General features: G+C 46.7%; 4 protein-coding genes across 4 annotated transcripts; 3 read left to right on the forward strand and 1 right to left on the reverse strand.

The window, feature by feature from the left end:
• Positions 1 to 659: 659 nt before the first annotated feature.
• On the forward strand, positions 660 to 4,188 carry RAD5_0 (DNA repair protein RAD5; the record flags this gene model as incomplete). The annotated part of the gene is made up of 5 exons (XM_031150751.1): positions 660 to 1,470; positions 1,495 to 1,702; positions 1,828 to 2,019; positions 2,130 to 3,675; positions 3,736 to 4,188. 5 exons carry the CDS (start codon positions 660 to 662, stop codon positions 4,186 to 4,188), a joined length of 3,210 nt encoding a protein of 1,069 aa, XP_031005070.1.
• A 1,023-nt stretch (positions 4,189 to 5,211) lies between these two features.
• Positions 5,212 to 6,924, reverse strand: LHYA1_G005808 (uncharacterized protein; the record flags this gene model as incomplete). The annotated part of the gene is made up of 2 exons (XM_031150752.1): positions 5,212 to 5,746; positions 5,813 to 6,924. The coding sequence occupies 2 exons, from the start codon at positions 6,922 to 6,924 to the stop codon at positions 5,212 to 5,214; spliced, it is 1,647 nt and encodes a 548-aa protein (XP_031005064.1).
• A 1,496-nt stretch (positions 6,925 to 8,420) lies between these two features.
• mlcE_1 (Efflux pump) lies at positions 8,421 to 10,933 on the forward strand (the record flags this gene model as incomplete). Its single annotated transcript, XM_031150753.1, has 9 exons — positions 8,421 to 8,636; positions 8,749 to 8,825; positions 8,877 to 8,928; positions 9,093 to 9,363; positions 9,411 to 9,920; positions 9,969 to 10,129; positions 10,191 to 10,239; positions 10,487 to 10,605; positions 10,727 to 10,933. The coding sequence occupies 9 exons, from the start codon at positions 8,421 to 8,423 to the stop codon at positions 10,931 to 10,933; spliced, it is 1,662 nt and encodes a 553-aa protein (XP_031005063.1).
• Positions 10,934 to 16,304: 5,371 nt separating this feature from the next.
• Positions 16,305 to 17,416, forward strand: LHYA1_G005810 (uncharacterized protein; the record flags this gene model as incomplete). Its single annotated transcript, XM_031150754.1, has 4 exons — positions 16,305 to 16,596; positions 16,660 to 16,934; positions 17,017 to 17,291; positions 17,350 to 17,416. 4 exons carry the CDS (start codon positions 16,305 to 16,307, stop codon positions 17,414 to 17,416), a joined length of 909 nt encoding a protein of 302 aa, XP_031005088.1.
• Positions 17,417 to 18,994: the final 1,578 nt, after the last annotated feature.

Below are 18,994 nucleotides of genomic sequence, written 5' to 3' on the forward strand. Positions count from 1 at the left end.
AGGCTAAGGAGTTTCTGCCTCTCCTTGCCAGGGACGTGCTTGAATGCCCGCGCTAGACATCACTCTTTTCTACTTTCTCTTCACGACTTATTGATCAACCTCTATTTCTGCCAGTGCCTTTCCATTCTTTTCAAGAGACTTCTAAAACTGCTACTTCGTATCACATTCATATGTCTTTTCTTTTTCATATTTGTTAACACCGGTCACATGATAGCCCTCAAATCGACCTTCCAACTGGTTCCAAGTGATGCCTTTATTGCACACCACAACCTTCCTTTCTTTCACATCCGTCGAGTTCCACTTGCTGCGCTCCTGTGATGTTTTTCTTTGTTGTCCAAATGCATTTTTCCGCGTACCTTGCAGTCTTTGATATGTACAAAATGCGTTGCGTTTAACCGTTCTTTGTTATACGAGAGCACTTCCGAACGCAGCTGCATTTCAAAGATAAATGCATTTCTATTGAGTGTTAAAGGCTTTGAAAATTGAGTACAAAGCCGCCCCATCTTCTTGGACATAGTATTTTCTCTAGAAACTTTACAGACATAATTTTGCAGTTTTCTCATCGCTGAAACTCACGCTTTTACAGATTCACAAGGTTAATAGAAGATATTGCGATAAGAATAATATTCTTTACAGTCAAATTCCTCTTGGTCAACAAGATGTTGAAAAGGTTTAGGGAGCTTGGCTCCTCCTCCAAAAAGAAGGAAGAACAGAAACAGAAAGAGAAAGATAAATATTACCGGAGCCACGAAATTGAAGTTTTCGAGAATAATGTCAGGTATACAGAGCTTGGCAAAATGACAGTTGGCATTGGAGTTTTCCAAGGATCAGGCATCGCCCCGTTGCCGTATGAGATTGCCTTTGCGAGATTTCTGGTTCCCGGCAAAGAATACGCGGCCAATGTTGCGACTAGCTATAGTTTTGGGCTTTTTAAAAGCGTCATGCAAGAGAAAATCAATGAAATCATAACCGGACGACCTCTGAATATGGAGTATGGCACCTTTGAGTATGTTACTAGGGATGGCTTGGACCAGAGACCGGTCTATGACCAAGTCTCCTTTGAGGTTGCTATCAATCATCTCTTCCACAAGCGTGATGAAGATGAGATATTGCCATTCACGTTCAAAGCCGAGACTGAAAAGGCGGAGAGAATGCGTCTCCAAGCCATCGAGAAGGCAGAGTTCGATTCGGCGGCTGTCGAAGCAGAGTCCGGTAGTCCGAAAGGTCTTGGACTAGACCTGGAAGACCACCTTTCTGACAACCAGCTAAGTCTTTCGCCTCTGCAACTCGGCTCATTTGGCACACATTTTGCGACCGATCCAGATCCAAATCAACGACGACCCCTGAGCTCGCAGAGCACAGCTCTATCTGTGCCTACTTCACCGCGCTCCCCTCAAAGCCCTGTGAACAAAAAGTCTGGCGAAGACCGCCCGAGATCCAGGCTCAGTGATACTCTGATTGTGGTCGGAGGTAAGATTAGGAAAAGGGTAACAGGGCGAGAAACGCCGGCGGAGAGACGTGAGCGGTTGAAGTCTCTTTGGGAAGAGGAGGAGAGGATTGTCTTCAAGAAAGGTGGAGAGAAAGAGGTGGAAGATGATAGTATCAGTGTGATTGCTGCTATTGAGAAGGATGATGATGAGGATGAAGCTGAAGTCGAAGAGGCAGACGACGATGTCTCCCAAGAAGACAGAGCGATCACGAAGTAAGTCTATCCCGTTGATTTTCTGAATCCCTCGAAAGCTGCGAATGCAACTACTAGTGCAAGCCACCATCAATTATTCTTCCATCTTTAAAGTATTCTTAGAGTCAAAGCTGACAATTCGAAAGGCTTCAAGGATTGCTTAGTCTGCCAGAGCTAGCTCAGCTTCAAGACCCAGAACATCCAGAAGACAACCTGTTTCGCTGGCATGAGTGTTGTGAGCTGTTTGGCATTGATCCGAAAAGGACGGGAATTGAGGAGCTTGTTACTATTGCCGGCTTGAAGACTCGGATTTACCAATATCAAGCGTTTGGGATTTAGTATGTAGTCATCTCACTTTCCTCTATTCAGTGAACGTCATATGCATGCCTTTAGACTCTTGATTTGACTTTGTTGGCCTCTGCTGAAGCACTCGCTAACTTGTTCCCAGCTGGCAAATGATTACGTCTAGACAGGTCGGGGGTGGTTTCGTGACCGATGACATGGGACTCGGAAAGACTCTCTCTTTTATCGCCTACATGGTTGTCGAGAGACAGCTATCATGTCTATGGCAGCAGGTCCAGAAATCAAGACAGCTAAAGAACGGGCAGCATCTTCCAGAAGATGAAAAAAGCGCAGCCCCTTGTCCTTCAGGATCAAAAGCTGGCTGGATCACTTGCCCATGTAGTCGTTCGAGTTTGACGTCGCGACTACGGCCTAAGTCTGGTCTGCGCCTCGCTTGTGTCCCTAGCGCGCTCGTACGCTCGTGGTGGGAGCAATGGAAGACACATGTCGATACCGGTGTGGCGGAGCTTGCGTTGAACATCATTGTTGACCATAAAGGGGCATTTGACAACAACACCTCTTCTGAGGACTTGCTCAGTAAAAGCGATAGTGGGAGATCGCGGACCAGACCCACGGCAGATAGGTTCAAGGGCAGAGGTGGTCAAGGAGATGACACCGCGAAGCCTTACCAAGACGGGTGGTTGGTACTGACTACCAAAGAGAACTTCCCAACTTGGGTCAAGAACTTTCAGTATGATGGCATGGTCAAAGCTGATGGAGCTGGCAACTGGAAGAAAGGCAAAAGAGTTAACCTTGTGTTCGGAATCGCCATGATTGATGAATGCCATGAAGATCTTACCCGGAACACCGCTCGGAACAAGATTCTTCTTGATCTTCCACCGGCCAACAGTCCTTTTGTTTGGGGATACTCTGGAACACCGATTTCACAATCTCCTAGAGGCTTAGAGGGTGTGCTCTGGGCGATCGAGAGGCACACGCAGAGCCATGGGGCGAAACATTCCAATTACCCTCAGTTTTCATGGGCAAGACTTAACCAGATTAGCCTGGACTTCAACAACCAGAAAGATCTCAAAAAAATAAGCAACGACGGGATCGACAGAGTCCTGGAAGAATTCAAGCCTTTCTTGCGAACATTTGTGCTGAGAAGAGATCAAAATACGAAGTGGTTCGGTCATCCACTCATCAAACTCAAGCCGCATATCCATCAAGACATAAGAGTCAAGCAAAAGAACCCACTGTTCACTCCCCAGGAGATCGAAGCTTTTGAGGCCAGCTATCAAGCTGAGAAGGATGAGCTGCTCGCCAAGCTGCAGGAGAAGTTCGACAATGAGCCCGACGCAAGGCGCTCTAATACTCGACCTACACAACTAGCATTCAACACACTATGTGCAAAGTCATGGAGATCGAGTCTCTTAGCAACCTTTCCCTTCCTCTTGAACGTCGCTACTTCAGGCCCCGATACCAAGATGTCCTTGACTGACCAAGAAGCCTTGTTCCTGAGGGGATCCGACAACAAAGAAAAAGACAACGGATACTTCAGAAACCTCGTAAGCATCGCTGAACACAGTCCAAAAGCCTTGTGGCTATACGAGTTTATCCACAGCCTTGAGGGTAAGAAAGATGTCAACGGGGAAGAAGAAAAACTCCTCATCATCACGCAGTTCCCTCAAATAGCATTTATCTTGAAATTGGTAAGCAGTCTTCACCCCCCAACCCATCATTGATGAGGCATATCAACTGACACCAAACAGTTCATCAGAGCCTACTTCCTCGAAAAAAAAGACCGCGTCGGTCTCGTAACCGGCCGCATGACGCTGAAAGAGAAATCCGAAACCATCAACGCCTTCACCGGCAAAGAGAAAACCGCCTCGAAGCGCGACGTGCAGATCCTAATCGGCACCACGCGGCTCCTAGGCGTCGGCCTCCAGCTCACGCGCGCTTCCAATATCGTGTTGATGGAACCGGATCACCATTTCGTGCGTGAGTTACAGGGATATGCGCGCGTTCATCGGATCGGACAGCGGAATCCGCTCTCGTATTCTTATCGCTTGATCGATGAGTCGAGCGAGATTGAGGGCATGGTTTTGAGGAGGCAGGCGGATCGGAAGGAGTTTCCGGGGACGAGGATTGGGGCCGAGGAGGTGCAGAGGGTGGTGCCGGCTGTGGGGGAGGGGGAGGGGCATGCTGGGCCCTCGGGGACTTGAGAGGTTTTGTTTCTGGGAGATTTCTTTATATAATGGGTGGGTGAGTCACTGTGTGCGTGCTATATTAATTTGAGATTATAATATGAGTAATTTGTTTTGATTTGCGTGTTTGGTTTCTGGAGTAGTGGTGACATAAATGTTAAGCGGTCGTCGCTGTGGATGAGGGTGAAAGAGAAATTTCCTACTAATGTAAACCATCAGTGATCCCATTCCAGAAACGACACCCCTCCCCCCCGTTCTCATCCTGCTTCTCCATCCTCGTAGCATTCATCTGAACAAGCAACCAACCATCCCCACCAAACCGCTCAATTCCACTCAGGACTCCCCATCGCCCTACAAGAATTCGGATCCAACTCCCTAACGAAACTCCACTAATACCCTTGAACCACCGCGACATTCGAAGCATCAACCTTCGCGTACGAATTGCTCCTATACGCACTAGCAGCACAGCAAACCCCGGTCCCCTAGGGACACAGCGTCAATCTCCCACGTATCGTATGCGGCACGCCGAGACCAGCTGCAACATTTCCCAGATCCCGCACATCGTATCTGTACTCCCACACCGGTGCCGAAGAAGCGGGCTGAGGACAAGACGCGCGATATCGAGAGGCGGACACGTGAAGCCCTTCTCCGTATGCCGCAGATACGAACTACTTGGAATCCTCCTACAGGGCTGAGAATACAAGTACTGTGTGGATAACCTGGGGGGCCGCTGCAGCCTAACCCCCTGGTCCCTACTCTGTACGGTATACAGTATTCAGGGGAACTCGGCTGTGTTTTTACTAAGTCAATACTTTTACTTTGATTTCTTAATACCTAGATACGGCCATTCCCCCGTTCACGATAATTTCATTTGAGAGAAGGAAAGGCTTTATCGCGTAATAGAAACTAAGGGTATGTAAAACAATAAGCATAATACAGTATTGCCATCTCTATTTATAACTATTTTGTATGCAAGGGTTACCTGGTTCTATGGCTAGACCTCGTCATTTTAAATAAATCCGAAGCAACCCACTTGCCATACTAGTCATCGACTTTCACCCAGCTATCTTCGCTCATCGAACTTTCTTTCTCAACAACTTCAGACACGCCATTACCTTTCTCTAACTGTTCACTCTCTGGCTTGTCGTCTTCATCGTTCCCGCTATCATCCTCGTCCTCATCCTCATCTTCACCTTCAGAATGATCCGCCACCTCACCCCTAGCAGCCATATCTTCCACCTCCTCCACACAGCAAGCAACCCAATCTCTAACCGAGTCGTATCTATTTATCCCACCTTGCCAAGATGCTGCGTTCCAGTATTGATATTCACCATCCCTGACTTCCCGGCCTACTATATTCTCCTTCCAAGTCTTCGGTGGCATGATATAATGTTGGAAGCCATCGCACTCGTTTCCAGGCTCCAGTTCAAGCATCACCTCAGAGAGAAGGCCGTCTTGTGTCATACCTAGGTCTTCAAAGTCTAAGGCAATATTGTCCAGATCTTGGTCAGTACTTTTCGTGAGGTTTCGGATGCCAGCGATCCCACCGCTGAGGAAATGCCATCCTCCCTGGAACCTATCACAGGCCTTAGATTAGGCATATTTCCTTTTCCAATGTAAGAGCACTGAGAAGATGACTTACCCATTCGCAATGCGGACCATGTCTTTAAAATCGGCCGGTAGCTCCCCAATTTCTTTCTCAGCTGCTTCGATCTCCTCCTCAGTCGCAGGAGGATACAGTATATCTTCCGCTCGCCTGATGCCATTCCGCTTATAACAAGGCCGATTAACCTTCCATGCCCCCACAGAGAGTCTCCTCAACAGTTCTTTCCAGCCCACTTTCTCCGGTGCTAGTGACCACTGCCTCCCGTTCCTAGCTCTCAGCTCTATCGCCTGAATCACTTCCTTGACCAACACTTCCGCATCTTCTTCCTCAAGATAAAACGGATTTGCATCCTTGCCCCTTTTCGCTAATAAAGGCAAAACATCCCAAATGCCCGGCAATGCAAGGTACTCTATCACATCACTTCCGTTATACGTGCTAAATCCATCAAGTCGCAGCCCCATCCCCAGCACATCCGCCGCAGTTTCCAACTCTCCTACCCGGATCGCAAGTTCCACGACTAACCGCCAGTACAGCAGCTCTCCATGTCTCCTCACACCTTTCTCGAACTTCCATTCCGTGATGGGTACTTGCGGCTGCGCATACAGCTTTTTCGCCACCTCGAGCGCCTCCTTCATGCGTTCTTGAGACGGGTATTGCCCATCTGTTTTGTCTTTGGCGAGCAGACGGCAGCACATGGCCAGAACGGTCGCGTCGTCTGTCTTTTGCCATATGTGCGGATTGGCGGGCTCGGGGAGCTTGCAGTGCTCTAGCATCCAGCCCGTGCGGGTACACTCACGGTATTTTCCCCATTGGCTGCGTGCTAGGTCTTTGGTGACGAAGCGGGTGTTTGGAGGCTGGGGGTATTCAGTGTGGCACGTCCAGAAGTTGGCTAGGGCAAGAGTTGAGTTGAGAGGTGATGTTTGGTATGGGCCTGTGGGGACAATGTGTTCTGCATGTTTGGACAAAGCATTTATCAATTGATGCGCAAGGGAAAGGTGATTGGATAGCAAGAGAACATGAGCTAGACGTAGACTTTTGCTAATTGCGGGAGAAGGGTCTTCGGGATCTAGAAAGGAGGTGATGAGCTTAGAGAGAGCATGTTTTGTGAATGGGCCAGAGTTGTCCCTGTCAATGTATGAGATGGACATTCTGAGGTTTAGGAGAACATAGTCGGCTTGAGTATAAGCATTGGATATATCTGAAGGACAAAACTTTTTACCGTTGTCTTGAAGAGGTGTCAGACGTTGTTTAGTGGGGGTCAAGGTATCGTTACCTAACTTTTAGCGCTCCTACGAGTCTAAAATAAGCGAGCCCCGTGCATGTTCCAGGCACCAACCCTCTATATTAAAGCTGTCGCCTTACACAGCTTCAATGGTAGGTACCGATGTACCTACCTAGGTATTTAGTGACCAGATTTTCAGATGACTTACTAAAGAGTTCCTCCAAAGTTGATATAGTATCCCCTTGATATTCCCTCGTCTCTTCCACCTTTGCTCCTTAGGTACCTAGTTTCTAATTTTAGAAAGTTATATCCTTTTCGAGTGGGTACATAGGTACCTAACTAGGTAGCTAAAGATGATATATTTTAGTTATATTTTATAGAACAATAGTCTAAAAAGCCTACCCTAGGTTATTGTTCTAGTGTAATACTGATAGGAACACATTATTGCACCAGGAGAACGTAAAATATATACTGTCCTGTCGAAGAAGGGCAAGGTCGCCCGCACCACCCTCTTCTATCGTGAACGTGGTCGACCCTCAAAAGAAACCAAAGCCTAAAAACAACAGTAACCCACCTCACCCGAAGAGAAAACCCTTGTTAAGTATTTAACACAAATTTTAATATCGGATTCCGCATTCCGGTTAAGTATATCCGTTTACTTACATTCCATATTGCGCGTGGTAGAAAGCCTCCAAGCAAGAATGCGAGTTCCAATCTTCAAAATTGGTGCCTATTAATAGGTGGTGGGTTATGATTCTAGCCACCGAGGTGGGAGAAGAAGAAGAAGAGTTGGCCAATAACCCGCTAGGGAATGCGGCGCATGTTAATCAGATGCATACCTATCCAGAGAGTAGACTTTGATACGACGTGAAGCTCTCTCTGCAAAGGAAACATAATGTAATCTTAATATGTAACTGATAAGCTACCTAACAATGCTATAACATCCCTAGAGCTGGGCTTTCACGCCTTACTGTGTAATTGTTTACCGTTCTCAAACTTATAAAAACCTTGAAAGCTATCCAAGTATAATTATCGTCTTCAAAGATCCCACTCCCCAGAGAGAGATTTCTAGCGTGCTTGATGTTCTTGCATTATTCGTACATATTTGGTGGGGGCATATATTAGGCACCAACGGAATCCATGCAAACTTGATGGATGAAATCCCATAAGGACGTAAATGTTGCGCAATTCATAAATAAACGTTCCAAGCACCGGTTAAATTGGTGGTCTTTCGTCATGAAACCCCACTTCTCATCTCGTCTTTCACATTCTTGTGTTTTGATGTCTTAACCCATTGGCTATAATATTTCGCTCACAACTCCCCCGAAGCTGGGCTAGTACACCGCAGCAAATCCTTTTAACTCTTCCAACCTCCAAACCATTTTTATCGCTCCTCACTTGTACCTGCACGAACAATCCAGAATGACGAAAACAGAAAAAGATGAAGGGAGCCATCCCCAAGGTGATGTCGCGGCAGAAGTTGATCCCGAGAAACGACCAAATTCTTCAACCTTGACCGATCCCGGGCAACCTGCACCCGAGTATGAATATATCACCGGCGTGAAGCTTTGGCTCGTGTTCATATCGGTCACTCTTACTGTCTTTCTCCTTATGGTGGATGAGAGCATCATCGTCACCGTGAGTTTAATCTGTAATAATGAGTAGACGTTCGTCGTCTTGAACCATTTCGCACAAATGCAGGATATTGGAGCTGCACCGTTGCAATTAGTGTATGCTAACTCATGCCTAGGCCATTCCACAAATCACTAGTGACTTTCATGCCTTGTCTGATGTTGGATGGTATGGCAGTGCGTATCTACTCTCAATGTAAATTCAGGCTTCAAACTTTAGCGCTTGTTAGACTAACTGTATGATTAGTTGTGTTCTTCAGCCGCTCACAGGAAAAATATACTCTCAATTCAGCTCCAAGGTCAGTCAATGGGTCCAATAATTTCCTTGCATATTCATCGACAACGTTATCAGGTGTTGCAAGCCCTCAATAGCGTCTCGGCTATTCGAGGGTTTGATATCTTTTTAGCCTAAGACTGTTTCGGAGAAAAGGTTATTGCTTCAGATTTTGCTAACTTTTCATAGTACTCGTTCTTGTGCTTCCTAGCCGTGTTCGAACTAGGTTCGGTTCTATGTGGCGCTGCCCGTTCTTCTACAATGCTCATAATTGGCCGGGCAGTAGCCGGGATGGGAGGATCTGGTTTGACAAATGGAGCATTCACAATTATTGGAGCTTCTGTTCCTATGGAGAAACGACCCGCAATGCAGGGGATTATGATATCAATATCCCAGAGTGGTATAGTCATTGCTCCGATGCTCGGGGGGGCCTTGGCGCAATACTCAACCTGGAGATGGTGTATGTTCCTTGTATCAATATGATATGCAACTTTACTGATCTTTTAGGCTTCTACCTCAACTTGCCAATCGGTGGTGTGGCTGCACTCTTCCTCCTCCTAATCAAGCTACCCGATCGGATTGATCGTACCAATAACGCTCCTCGTCTCACCATTATCGGTCTGGCAAAGAAACTCGACATTACAGGATTCCTAATATTCGCACCTGCAACAGTTATGCTACTCATGGCTCTTCAGTGGGGTGGGACGGATTACCCATGGAGCAGTGCGACAATCATCGGGCTCTTTTGTGGAGCGGGTGTTACATTGATACCTTTCGTAATTTGGGAGTATTATGTGGGAGAGAACGCCATGATCCCCATTTCAATCGTCGGTCATCGAGTGGTTTGGTCCGGTTGCATTTATGCGGGGCTCTTCCTTGGTGCAGTAATGACGTTCACATATTACATGCCGATATATTTCCAAGCCGTAAGAGGTATTTCTCCGTCGTTGAGTGGCGTATACATGCTACCAAGCATCCTGAGCCAGATGATTGCCGCAGCCGTGTCAGGCGTTATAGGTGAGTCTAGAAGTCGATGCTATTATGATGACACTAATATCATTGTAGCTGGCAAGATACACCATTACTACCCTTTCAGCATGGTCAGCGGGGTATTTGTTGCTATCGGCAGCGGCTTACTATCAATGCTAAGTCCAAGTACCCCATCTTCCAAGTGGATAGGCTACCAGATACTGTTGGGTATTGGACGTGGATTTGGCATTCAAATGGTAAATAGCCCTTCTGTTGAGAAATTATTCAAATAATCTTTGTACTAATCTGTTAATCTAGCCCATCGTTGCGGTTCAAAATATTCTGCCGCCACAACAAAATCCAATTGGTAGGTGACCATAGGGCATAGGCGCAGCCATACAAGTCAGAGGCGAGAACTCCAGTGCTTTTGAGCATATTTGAAATCTCCCGACAAGTTCAACGATAAGTTCAAACCTAAACATTGCCAGGAGCTTTTGATCTGCTTGATTAGAACATTGTGCGACATCGTTCCAAGATTTTGGACGTTTTCACCTTTAGCTATTCAGTCGATGATTTGCCCATGACTCTATATATGCTGATTTATCAACTTCTAGGCATTGCCCTTATAGTCTTTTCCCAAACACTGGGTGGATCAGTCTTCCTCGCTTTCGCCCAGACAATCTTCAGTCATAGTCTTATAACCAATTTGGCTAAATATGCACCAACAGTCAGTGTACGTATAGCAAAGTTCTATATCTCATAGCTTTCTCTCTATACAATCAGAGCCACTCAAGATCATATCAACACTTCAAGTTAAATAAAGACAAATACTAACTTCTAAACTTTACGGTTAGGCGCATACCGTTCAGGAGGCTGGTGCAGCTGCAATCCGTCATGTGGTGGACCCACAAGACCTTCCTGGCGTACTGAAGGCTTATCAGCAGGGTATTAATGATAACTTTTATTTGGTGGCAGCAGCTTCTGCCGCAACGTTCTTTCTAGCATTTGCGATGGGATTGAATAGGATTAGCAAAAAAGAGGGTGGTGAGGTGGAGGAATGAATCTGAGATGAACAGCTTTCTATAGAGATGGGTTGGGTCTAATCGCAGAGAAATTGATCTGGATTAAGAGTCTTATAGTAGAATACATAAAATAAGAAGGCATAATTTGTAAAATTTTGCTCACCTCAGCGTTGCATCACCCCATTGTCGTTTATTAGCACAGGCTACAATTCAACACTGACACATATCAAAGATAGTCCTTGGCATTTGAGTACAGTTTAGTAATTGGCCGTTATTGTCTATCCAAAGATTAACAATGTGCATTCAGTATTCAGAAGCTAGGCAGTACCGCCGCTTTCATTGAGCGAGAAACAGACCTGATTAAAACGTGTAGCAGAGACATACAAGATCAAGATCATTTAAGACATGTTTTTGTGCAAATTGTATATGTAAGATATAAAGATATACTTAGTGTTCGTGCATTGAAGAAGAAGCATGCAGAAGGAAAGGAGAAGTATGTTGTCGTCCGTACTGGCCAATAAGATAAAAGTGGAGCCAGAAGGCTGAAATCAAAAAAGTTGTCCCCCACCAAGAGCTTCTTCTACTTCAACTCATGTATGGACCATGTAATCACACAGCCTTCAACTTCTTCCACGATAACGACAAACAGCATGCCAATGCCGTGACATACCAGTCTCAATCTCTTATCAATTGAGCATCTCCACCAACCGCAACAATGCCACCGAAAGGCTCGCGAGGCAGAGGCCGAGGTCGAGGAGGGGCAGGAACTGCAGCCTCACGAGCACCTCCACCACCACCAGCAGCCGCAGATGCCCCATCTGTCGCCGAATCCTCCTCCTCCAAGCCTGCAGCACAAAACACGACATCCCCGCAGAACGAGCTCCAATCCCCCAACTCCTCCCCCGCAACCATCCCTACAGAAACCCCCGCCCCAACCCCCGTCCGCGTTCCCTCCCAACGAGCGACAGGGCCTAAACCACCCACCGGGCCCAGTAAATTCAAACCCAAAGCTGTACGCAGAGGACAAGCGGAGCGGGATGAGCTGGCGAGGTTAGAGTATGAGAGGGTGAAGAAGGTGGAGGAGAGTAGGGAGAAGAAGGCGGCGTTTGCATTGGGAAGAGGAGGGAAGGCTGGACGCGGTAGAGGGGATACAATGGGCAGGAGGTTTACCGCTGTGCGTGGGGGGAACGAGGGCATGTTTAGTACGCTGCCTGGGGCTTTGGGTATGTTATGATTTGCTTCAAGAATTATGTGACTGAGGCTAATGTTTGGCTTTTTATAGAGCATGGAATACGTCCCATGGAGAGGGAGAATATCCCTGGATCCACAAATTACGGGTCTACGGGTCCTGCGACGAGTGACTTTTTCAAGACTGATGGAGGTATCCTTGGAGGGGGCGGAGGTGGAGGCGGAGGAGGTGGCGGTGGTGGAGGTAGCGGAGGAGGTGGAGGAGGAGGTGGTGGTGCAAGAGATAGCAAATCGAAATACTTTGAGCCGCAATATCCAGACCAAGAATACGACGATTCGCCACGAGTCGACATCGAGGACATCAATAAGAACTACGAGAGCGACAATGATGTCATTGTGACAGGCAGTAGAAAGGTCGACAGAAAAGGCAAAAGCTCTGCTGCTACTGGTGGTCTCAGACCCGTTCGTCTTCACCGAGAAGAGCACAAGGAGCGAGTCACAATCGTCAACACCGCGCCAGCGCCAGAAGCTCAGTCAGCGATCAAGAAAGATCCCGACGCTGTCAATATAAGCGATGACTCGGATGTCCCCATGGTCGACGAAGAGCGTTCTGGTCAACCTACCGCCCCGGGCGTCAAATCTGAACCTACCGAAGAAATTACTCTACCAGGACCCCCCTCATCTCCAGACTCGAAACGCAAAAGCAAAGGCAAAGAACCAGCTTCCGCCTTACTCGACTCTCCCAAAAAACCAAAACGCAAACCTTCAGCCACCAAGAAAAAAGATGAAAAGCCAGTTATGCAAACAGATGAAGATAGAGCAGAATACGAGCGCCACCTCCTCGATGTCCAAGTCCTGGCCGAGGAGCTGGGGGGTATGCAAGCGAGGGTTCAGGAAAGTGGTGATGTGGCGATGAGTGGTGCCGAAGGCGATGCAGGAGGTGTGGACAAAAAAGATGGAAGATTATATCTCTTTCAACTCCCCGGCGTCTTAACGAAACTCTATAACCCGGCCACGAAACAGAAGAAGTCTAAAGCCCCCTCTGCATCAGAAAAAGACAAAGAAGTCGAAGCAGTTAGCTCCTCCAACAAACCCGCCCCCATCAAAGTCGAAGATGGAGGCGAAGTAATCATCAAGCCAGAAGAAGACACGTCTCACCTGAATGAAGAGCCAGTTGACGAAATTGGCGCGGTTGGCAAAATGATCGTGCGCAAGAGCGGACGCGTCGAGATCCAATGGGGCAATACGGATATGCTTGTACAGAGAGGCACTGACACGGGATTCCTAGGCGCCGGGTATGTGATTGATGGCGTGGGTGCGGTTCCGGGTGAGGAGAGGGAACAGCGGGGTGTCGGGACAGGTATGGGAATGATGATGGGGAAGTTTGTCGTTGTGCCGGATTTCGAGAAGACTTGGTGATGTGGAATGGATTGGATTGGAGAGATGGAGACGCTTTGATGCATTATGAGCGTGGTTGGGCTGGCCTGGGCTACATTGATTAGCGTTTGTTTATTTGTATTCGTAGAAGCGGCGTTGGGTTTGGAAAAGTCATACGGCTATGTAGATGTCACAATAAATGTCCATGTTACACAAGGGCCACGACCACAGCCGCGGCCCCTTAATACCGCCCGGCACAGTACGCTTGGGGTATCTTTCTGCCGCATTCAGCGTCCGCAAGGCCATTCAGAAACATCGTCAAGTGGACATGAACCGGGGAGTGTCCAGACCTGTTATTACCCCGCCATGGTAAGGCTCATTACCAGATTCTGTAGCATTCCCTCAATCAAGTATAAGACGCAATTAAACAAGACTTCGCATCCTGGAGATATATCTAAAAGTTTTAGATCTTGTCTGTTATTTCTTTTATGCCAGCAGGTGTCTAAGCTTTGACCCACTCGCCTTTAATAGTATATTGGCAATGCGTATCACTGTCTTGCTATTTGTCGAAACATAATATTGGTTCCTTTGTAGAGGCTGTGTGGAATGTACTCTGTGTACATAGCAGCAAGAGCTTCAGTATGTTTTGAAACTCGCTCTACCACCCCAAGCTTGTGGATATCTGTAAGCTGTTGGCCGTGCTTCATAGAAACGTGTTCCAGGAACACATCTAGAAAGCATAAATCAGTGCTACCAATTGTCCCTGTTGTTACTCCCTCGACAATACGCTTTTACAATTGATCGAGTGCGTATGTCGACTGACCTATCAGCTGGTTTTATCTAATGTCTGGTGCGTTCTTGTCACCTCAGTCGCTTATCCAGAACCGACACTGCCCCCCTGGCGCTAGTCCCTACAAGGGCCTCTTTCCAGAACAGAGAATCCTCAGCTGCATCGCATGGTGGCCCGCTACCTCTTTGAATTGGGGACCTTCGATCCCTAGGTTGGCCTGCAAATCAATGTCAAACGGCCGAGGGTCGGCGATTTAGTAAATCAATATAAGTATAAAGACTCGCAGGCGTATCCAGACACATATACTACTCAGGGCTATATACTCGCCTTTCTTAAGTCTGATAGTGAGGACTGTTTCGCGTGGTAAGGATATATGCCGCGTATATGACTAGCTCTTTATCCTAGTGTAAATACGCAGAACAGCAGAAAATACTAGCTAAAAGCAATATTAAAGTGAGAAAGACTGCTTATTTGGAGCTGGTCGATGAGGTTTCAAGCCTTAATATACCTTACGGTGGCGTGTTTCGCTCTGTCATTGGACAACATCATTTCTAGTGTCTTGAAAACAGGGAACCCACAAAGATTTGCAGATCGTAGGTAGAATGGTTGATTAGCTGGAAATGGCAGGTGCCAGCACACCTGTGTGACTCTTCGTCCTTCAGGCCGCGTCTCATGTCCCATATTCTCCTCGTTGTCCATCCTTTCTTCCTTTTCAACCATAGACAGACCTCATTCCCTGTTACGACACACATTTCGAACTGCTTCGGTCGTCTTACAGCCTGTTTCATTACGGCAAGGCAGATTTCACGATGCTTCGTCTCAACAGCAACCTGACCGTATTATTCCTGTGCGTTTATAGGATGATCGAGGAGAATCTGCCCGGCCTTGCGCCATTTTTTCTCAAGGCAGACTTTTCATCACGCAAAAAGCTTAAAGCTTCACTTGAGAGGCGCACTTTGCATGACGGGCTCCTTGTGATGCAGCCTGGCAAGGTGTTCTTGGAGTCGGACGAAGGGTTGTTCGATCAAAAGGTTGGTGCGTCTCGTCATCATCTCCCGTCGCAATATACTCACGTCCATTAGGAACTGATACTGGAACCTCTAACAAGATCTTATAAAACACCTTTCAAGCAGAGGAACAGACGGGTTAGTAAAAGTGGTAAAAGTTATATGCGCGTTCACAAGTTGACAGTGAACAGCCTAGTCCAATCTACCACAAGGCGGAAGATGCTTGGATGACTATTGAAGGAGAATATGGCTCTTTTAAGGTCACTATTGAGACAGAGGGGGAGTGGGATACTAGTGAAAGGCAGTGGAAATATCAAGTGAGGCAGACTGACGGTAAACTTTACGGGAAGCTCGTCGGAGAAAATGACTTGGAACGGAGTGAAAAGTAGGGCAGCAGCAGGAGTGTACAAAAGCGGTGTATTATGCAGAGCGTCAGAAAATTGGGATGCATGTAGCTGGATTGGATCAATTTGAAGTCATTTCTTACCAATAAAAGGGCTTCGTACATACATGTAAGCCTTCTGACACCACCACCCGGTAAAATTAGCGTAGCCTCGTCCTAAATTGATATGGCCACCCTCGTAGGCTTCGGCTTTTGCCAAGTATATTTGTCTTTGAACCAAAAAGATATTCGCGTTGAATATAGGCTTCAAAACGATTGCACAATGCCTCAAATTGCGGACGTTGATGATATGATGGAAAAGGGGGAGTCAAATGCATTCGGGGTAAAACCGAGTACCTCGGAATCAACCAGCTCTGCATCAACAAAAACATCAATTCAACAGAGTACCAAACATAGAGATGAGCTTCTCCCAACTGGTAATATTTGTCCAAAAGACTCAGAAGAACAACCCAAGGTCTAAGTCCCGAATTCACAGCAATGCCGAGGTCACGAGCCATTCGAACACCTCTTCGACAACTACAACTTGTTCTCGCACGCTTACGAAATATTGTGGTTTCTAAAACTCAATCGTCGGTAGAACCAAGTGAAACAATTGTCAGGAATTGTATGTAGCACGTTCAACAGGATATCAAAACTCTCATTTTCATGGCTAATATGTTTATAGTAGAGCAATGCCCAGAGGGCTATCCACGACTAGCAGCACTTCTCGACTGTGACGAGAACTTTATGTTGTATCGACGGTTTGGATTTCTGCAGGCTCGAATCCTCCTAAACAAGCAAGATGAGTTAAGAGAACTTGAAAAAGATCTCGATCGCATGGATAAAGTAGACGAGAGGAAAGATCCAGAAGTTTTGCGTTCTCGAGAAAAGGATGCTGCATTAAGCGAACGTCGGAAGAATCTTCTCTATAACGTTGAGCAGAAGTTTAAGGAATACTGTACTGTCAAACTCCTTCTGATTATTTGCTTTATTCATTAACAATTACTAACTATTCGTACAGCACAGCTTCTGGCTGCGACCCGCGATATTGCAAGCTTCAACCGACCCCCTGATCGAGACTACCTAAGCGTCAAGAGCTACTTTGAGGAAGAATCTCCTTTGTGTAGCGTCGAAGGCTATATATATTACAAAGAAGATATCATTACACTTAAACCGGGGCGCGAAAATGCTTGGCTGGATGCATTTGTTGAGAAGGTTCTGCAGAAATTGTCGTGTAGATTTACTGGGGTATGTACCGAAACTTTGTTCAGGCAAAACATCATTTTCACTGACTGCGTATTTATTAGCACTTTTTTTGTACCCCAGTTAGTACCAGTATTCTTTATAACATGATGCTAGCTCACGATGTAATTTTCAGGACCTCCATCGGAAGACTAATCCTGAAGCAACTGGAATTATACTGTACAACCGGGCTTCCATCGAATTTGTTGTATCTGTAATCATCATCGCGATGATTTTGACCTTATTGATTGTTCCCGTTTATGTTCTCTGGCATATGACTCGCATTACTCAAACCGGAAGAACTACTTCAATCATAATGGGTGTACTCCTCGTTGCTACACTCATATTTTCGGCCGCACTTTCTCTGTTCACTCGAGCAAAAAGGCAGGAGATTCTAGCAGCTGCTGCCGCGTATGTAGCTCTAGAACCCCCTTCCTTTAATATTCCCAACTGACTAGATTAATCGCAGCTACTGTGCCATTCTCGTAGTATTTATTGGGAACGTTGGGCAGTTCTCCCCAGCAAAAAGTGGCTAAAAAGCACTGGCGATGTGAGGAGGAGTAGAAGAGTACCACGCTAACAATAGATCGAGTCTTCCCTCCGCATGTGGTAGCTGCAGATGTAAGATATCATCCATGTACCTCCAATGATGTTGCATGATTGCTAGACGCACCCTTGGAGTTGGTTGCACACAACCAGCCAGCCCAGCATCAGCCCCAAGCCCAATCTGCACTCTGCAACCCCTTACGAATAAGATCTACCTGTATATCTCGGCTGTAACATATCTGCTATCTGTCAGCACAGAAGATAGCATAAAACTCCGCCCCTTTGCAGTCTGTCAAGGCATACTGCTCAGGCTCTGATGATCAAAGCCTGATCTATCAACCATGGTATGCCCTCAACATTACCCCGAACTGCCTGGATGTGAAAGTTCTCCGGTATCCAATGAGAAACACCATTTTGTAATTAGGCATTCTTTGATGGAACAGCGAACAATGGCTGCGCCCTCAACCAGGGCAAAGTGTGCTGATATTCTTCCTTCTTTTGGGTGAGGCTCTGTGAAGTATCTCAAGTTGAGTCGTTGTGTTCAAGAGTGACTACGGTCGTCGAATGGATTTAATACGCTTACTGTCGCGCGGACTGCGCGGATGAATTACATATCAACCCTTTGCCCTGCCTCCTTTCTTGACTACAAAAATGTCACCCACGATGGACTTCCTCTGGACACCAAAACTCAACGGCGATACCACCGAGCCTAATTGTACTCTTCCGTCGACAGGTATTCCACCAAATTATATTCATCATGAAACATTCCACGAAGTTCCTAGGGCAGATTCCAATGATGAAGTGGCACAAGGAACAAAAGAGCCATCCTCAGTCCAAAACGAGGGGCAGGAAAATGCTGCTCGGGTGGATGCTGATCTAAGAAACACATGGCAGGAGGTGATGAAAGACTTCGGGCTCACAGGCAAGCCTCATCGAGATGTAGCAGTGCTCATGATATCCTGGGATGAAGCAACGGATGATCTTAAGACAAAGGGGGAAGTTGACGAGCTCGCGCGTGTATTCCAGGAGTTATTCAACTATAAGGTCATCAAGAGAGAGCTTACAGGTACCAAACGACCGGGAGTACAACTTGACAAGTATCTTGCAGATTTCGTCTTCCAGTATGAGAGCGAACAAACCCTTCTTATTGTTTACTACGCTGGACACGGATTTTCAAATATTCCCGGTGAGCTTCATTTAGCAGGGTAAGACACCTAGTCAAAGACATCACTTGTGGGACAACAACTTAACTCGAAGACAGTAACCGACAACCGGACGGGAAAGTTACGAAATGGAACACAGCCCGTTGGCATAATTCGGAGCATATTATTAGGGATGCAGAGGGTGATGCCTTGCTCATCTTTGACTGTTGTTATGCAGGAAACCTAATAATTCGGGATGGACGTTCATTTAACTCGAGTAGGAATTTCGAATGCATTGCCGCTTGCGGACCCAATTCTACAACGGCATTCCCAGGACCGAATTCTTTCACCACCGCCTTGATCTGGGCATTGAAAGCTCTATGGAAAGATGGAAAAAGGTTCACGACTTTACAACTGCAGACTATG

The sequence above is a fragment of the Lachnellula hyalina genome (genome assembly GCF_007821495.1).
Source record: "Lachnellula hyalina strain CBS 185.66 chromosome Unknown contig00073, whole genome shotgun sequence".
Taxonomy (NCBI): domain Eukaryota; kingdom Fungi; phylum Ascomycota; class Leotiomycetes; order Helotiales; family Lachnaceae; genus Lachnellula; species Lachnellula hyalina.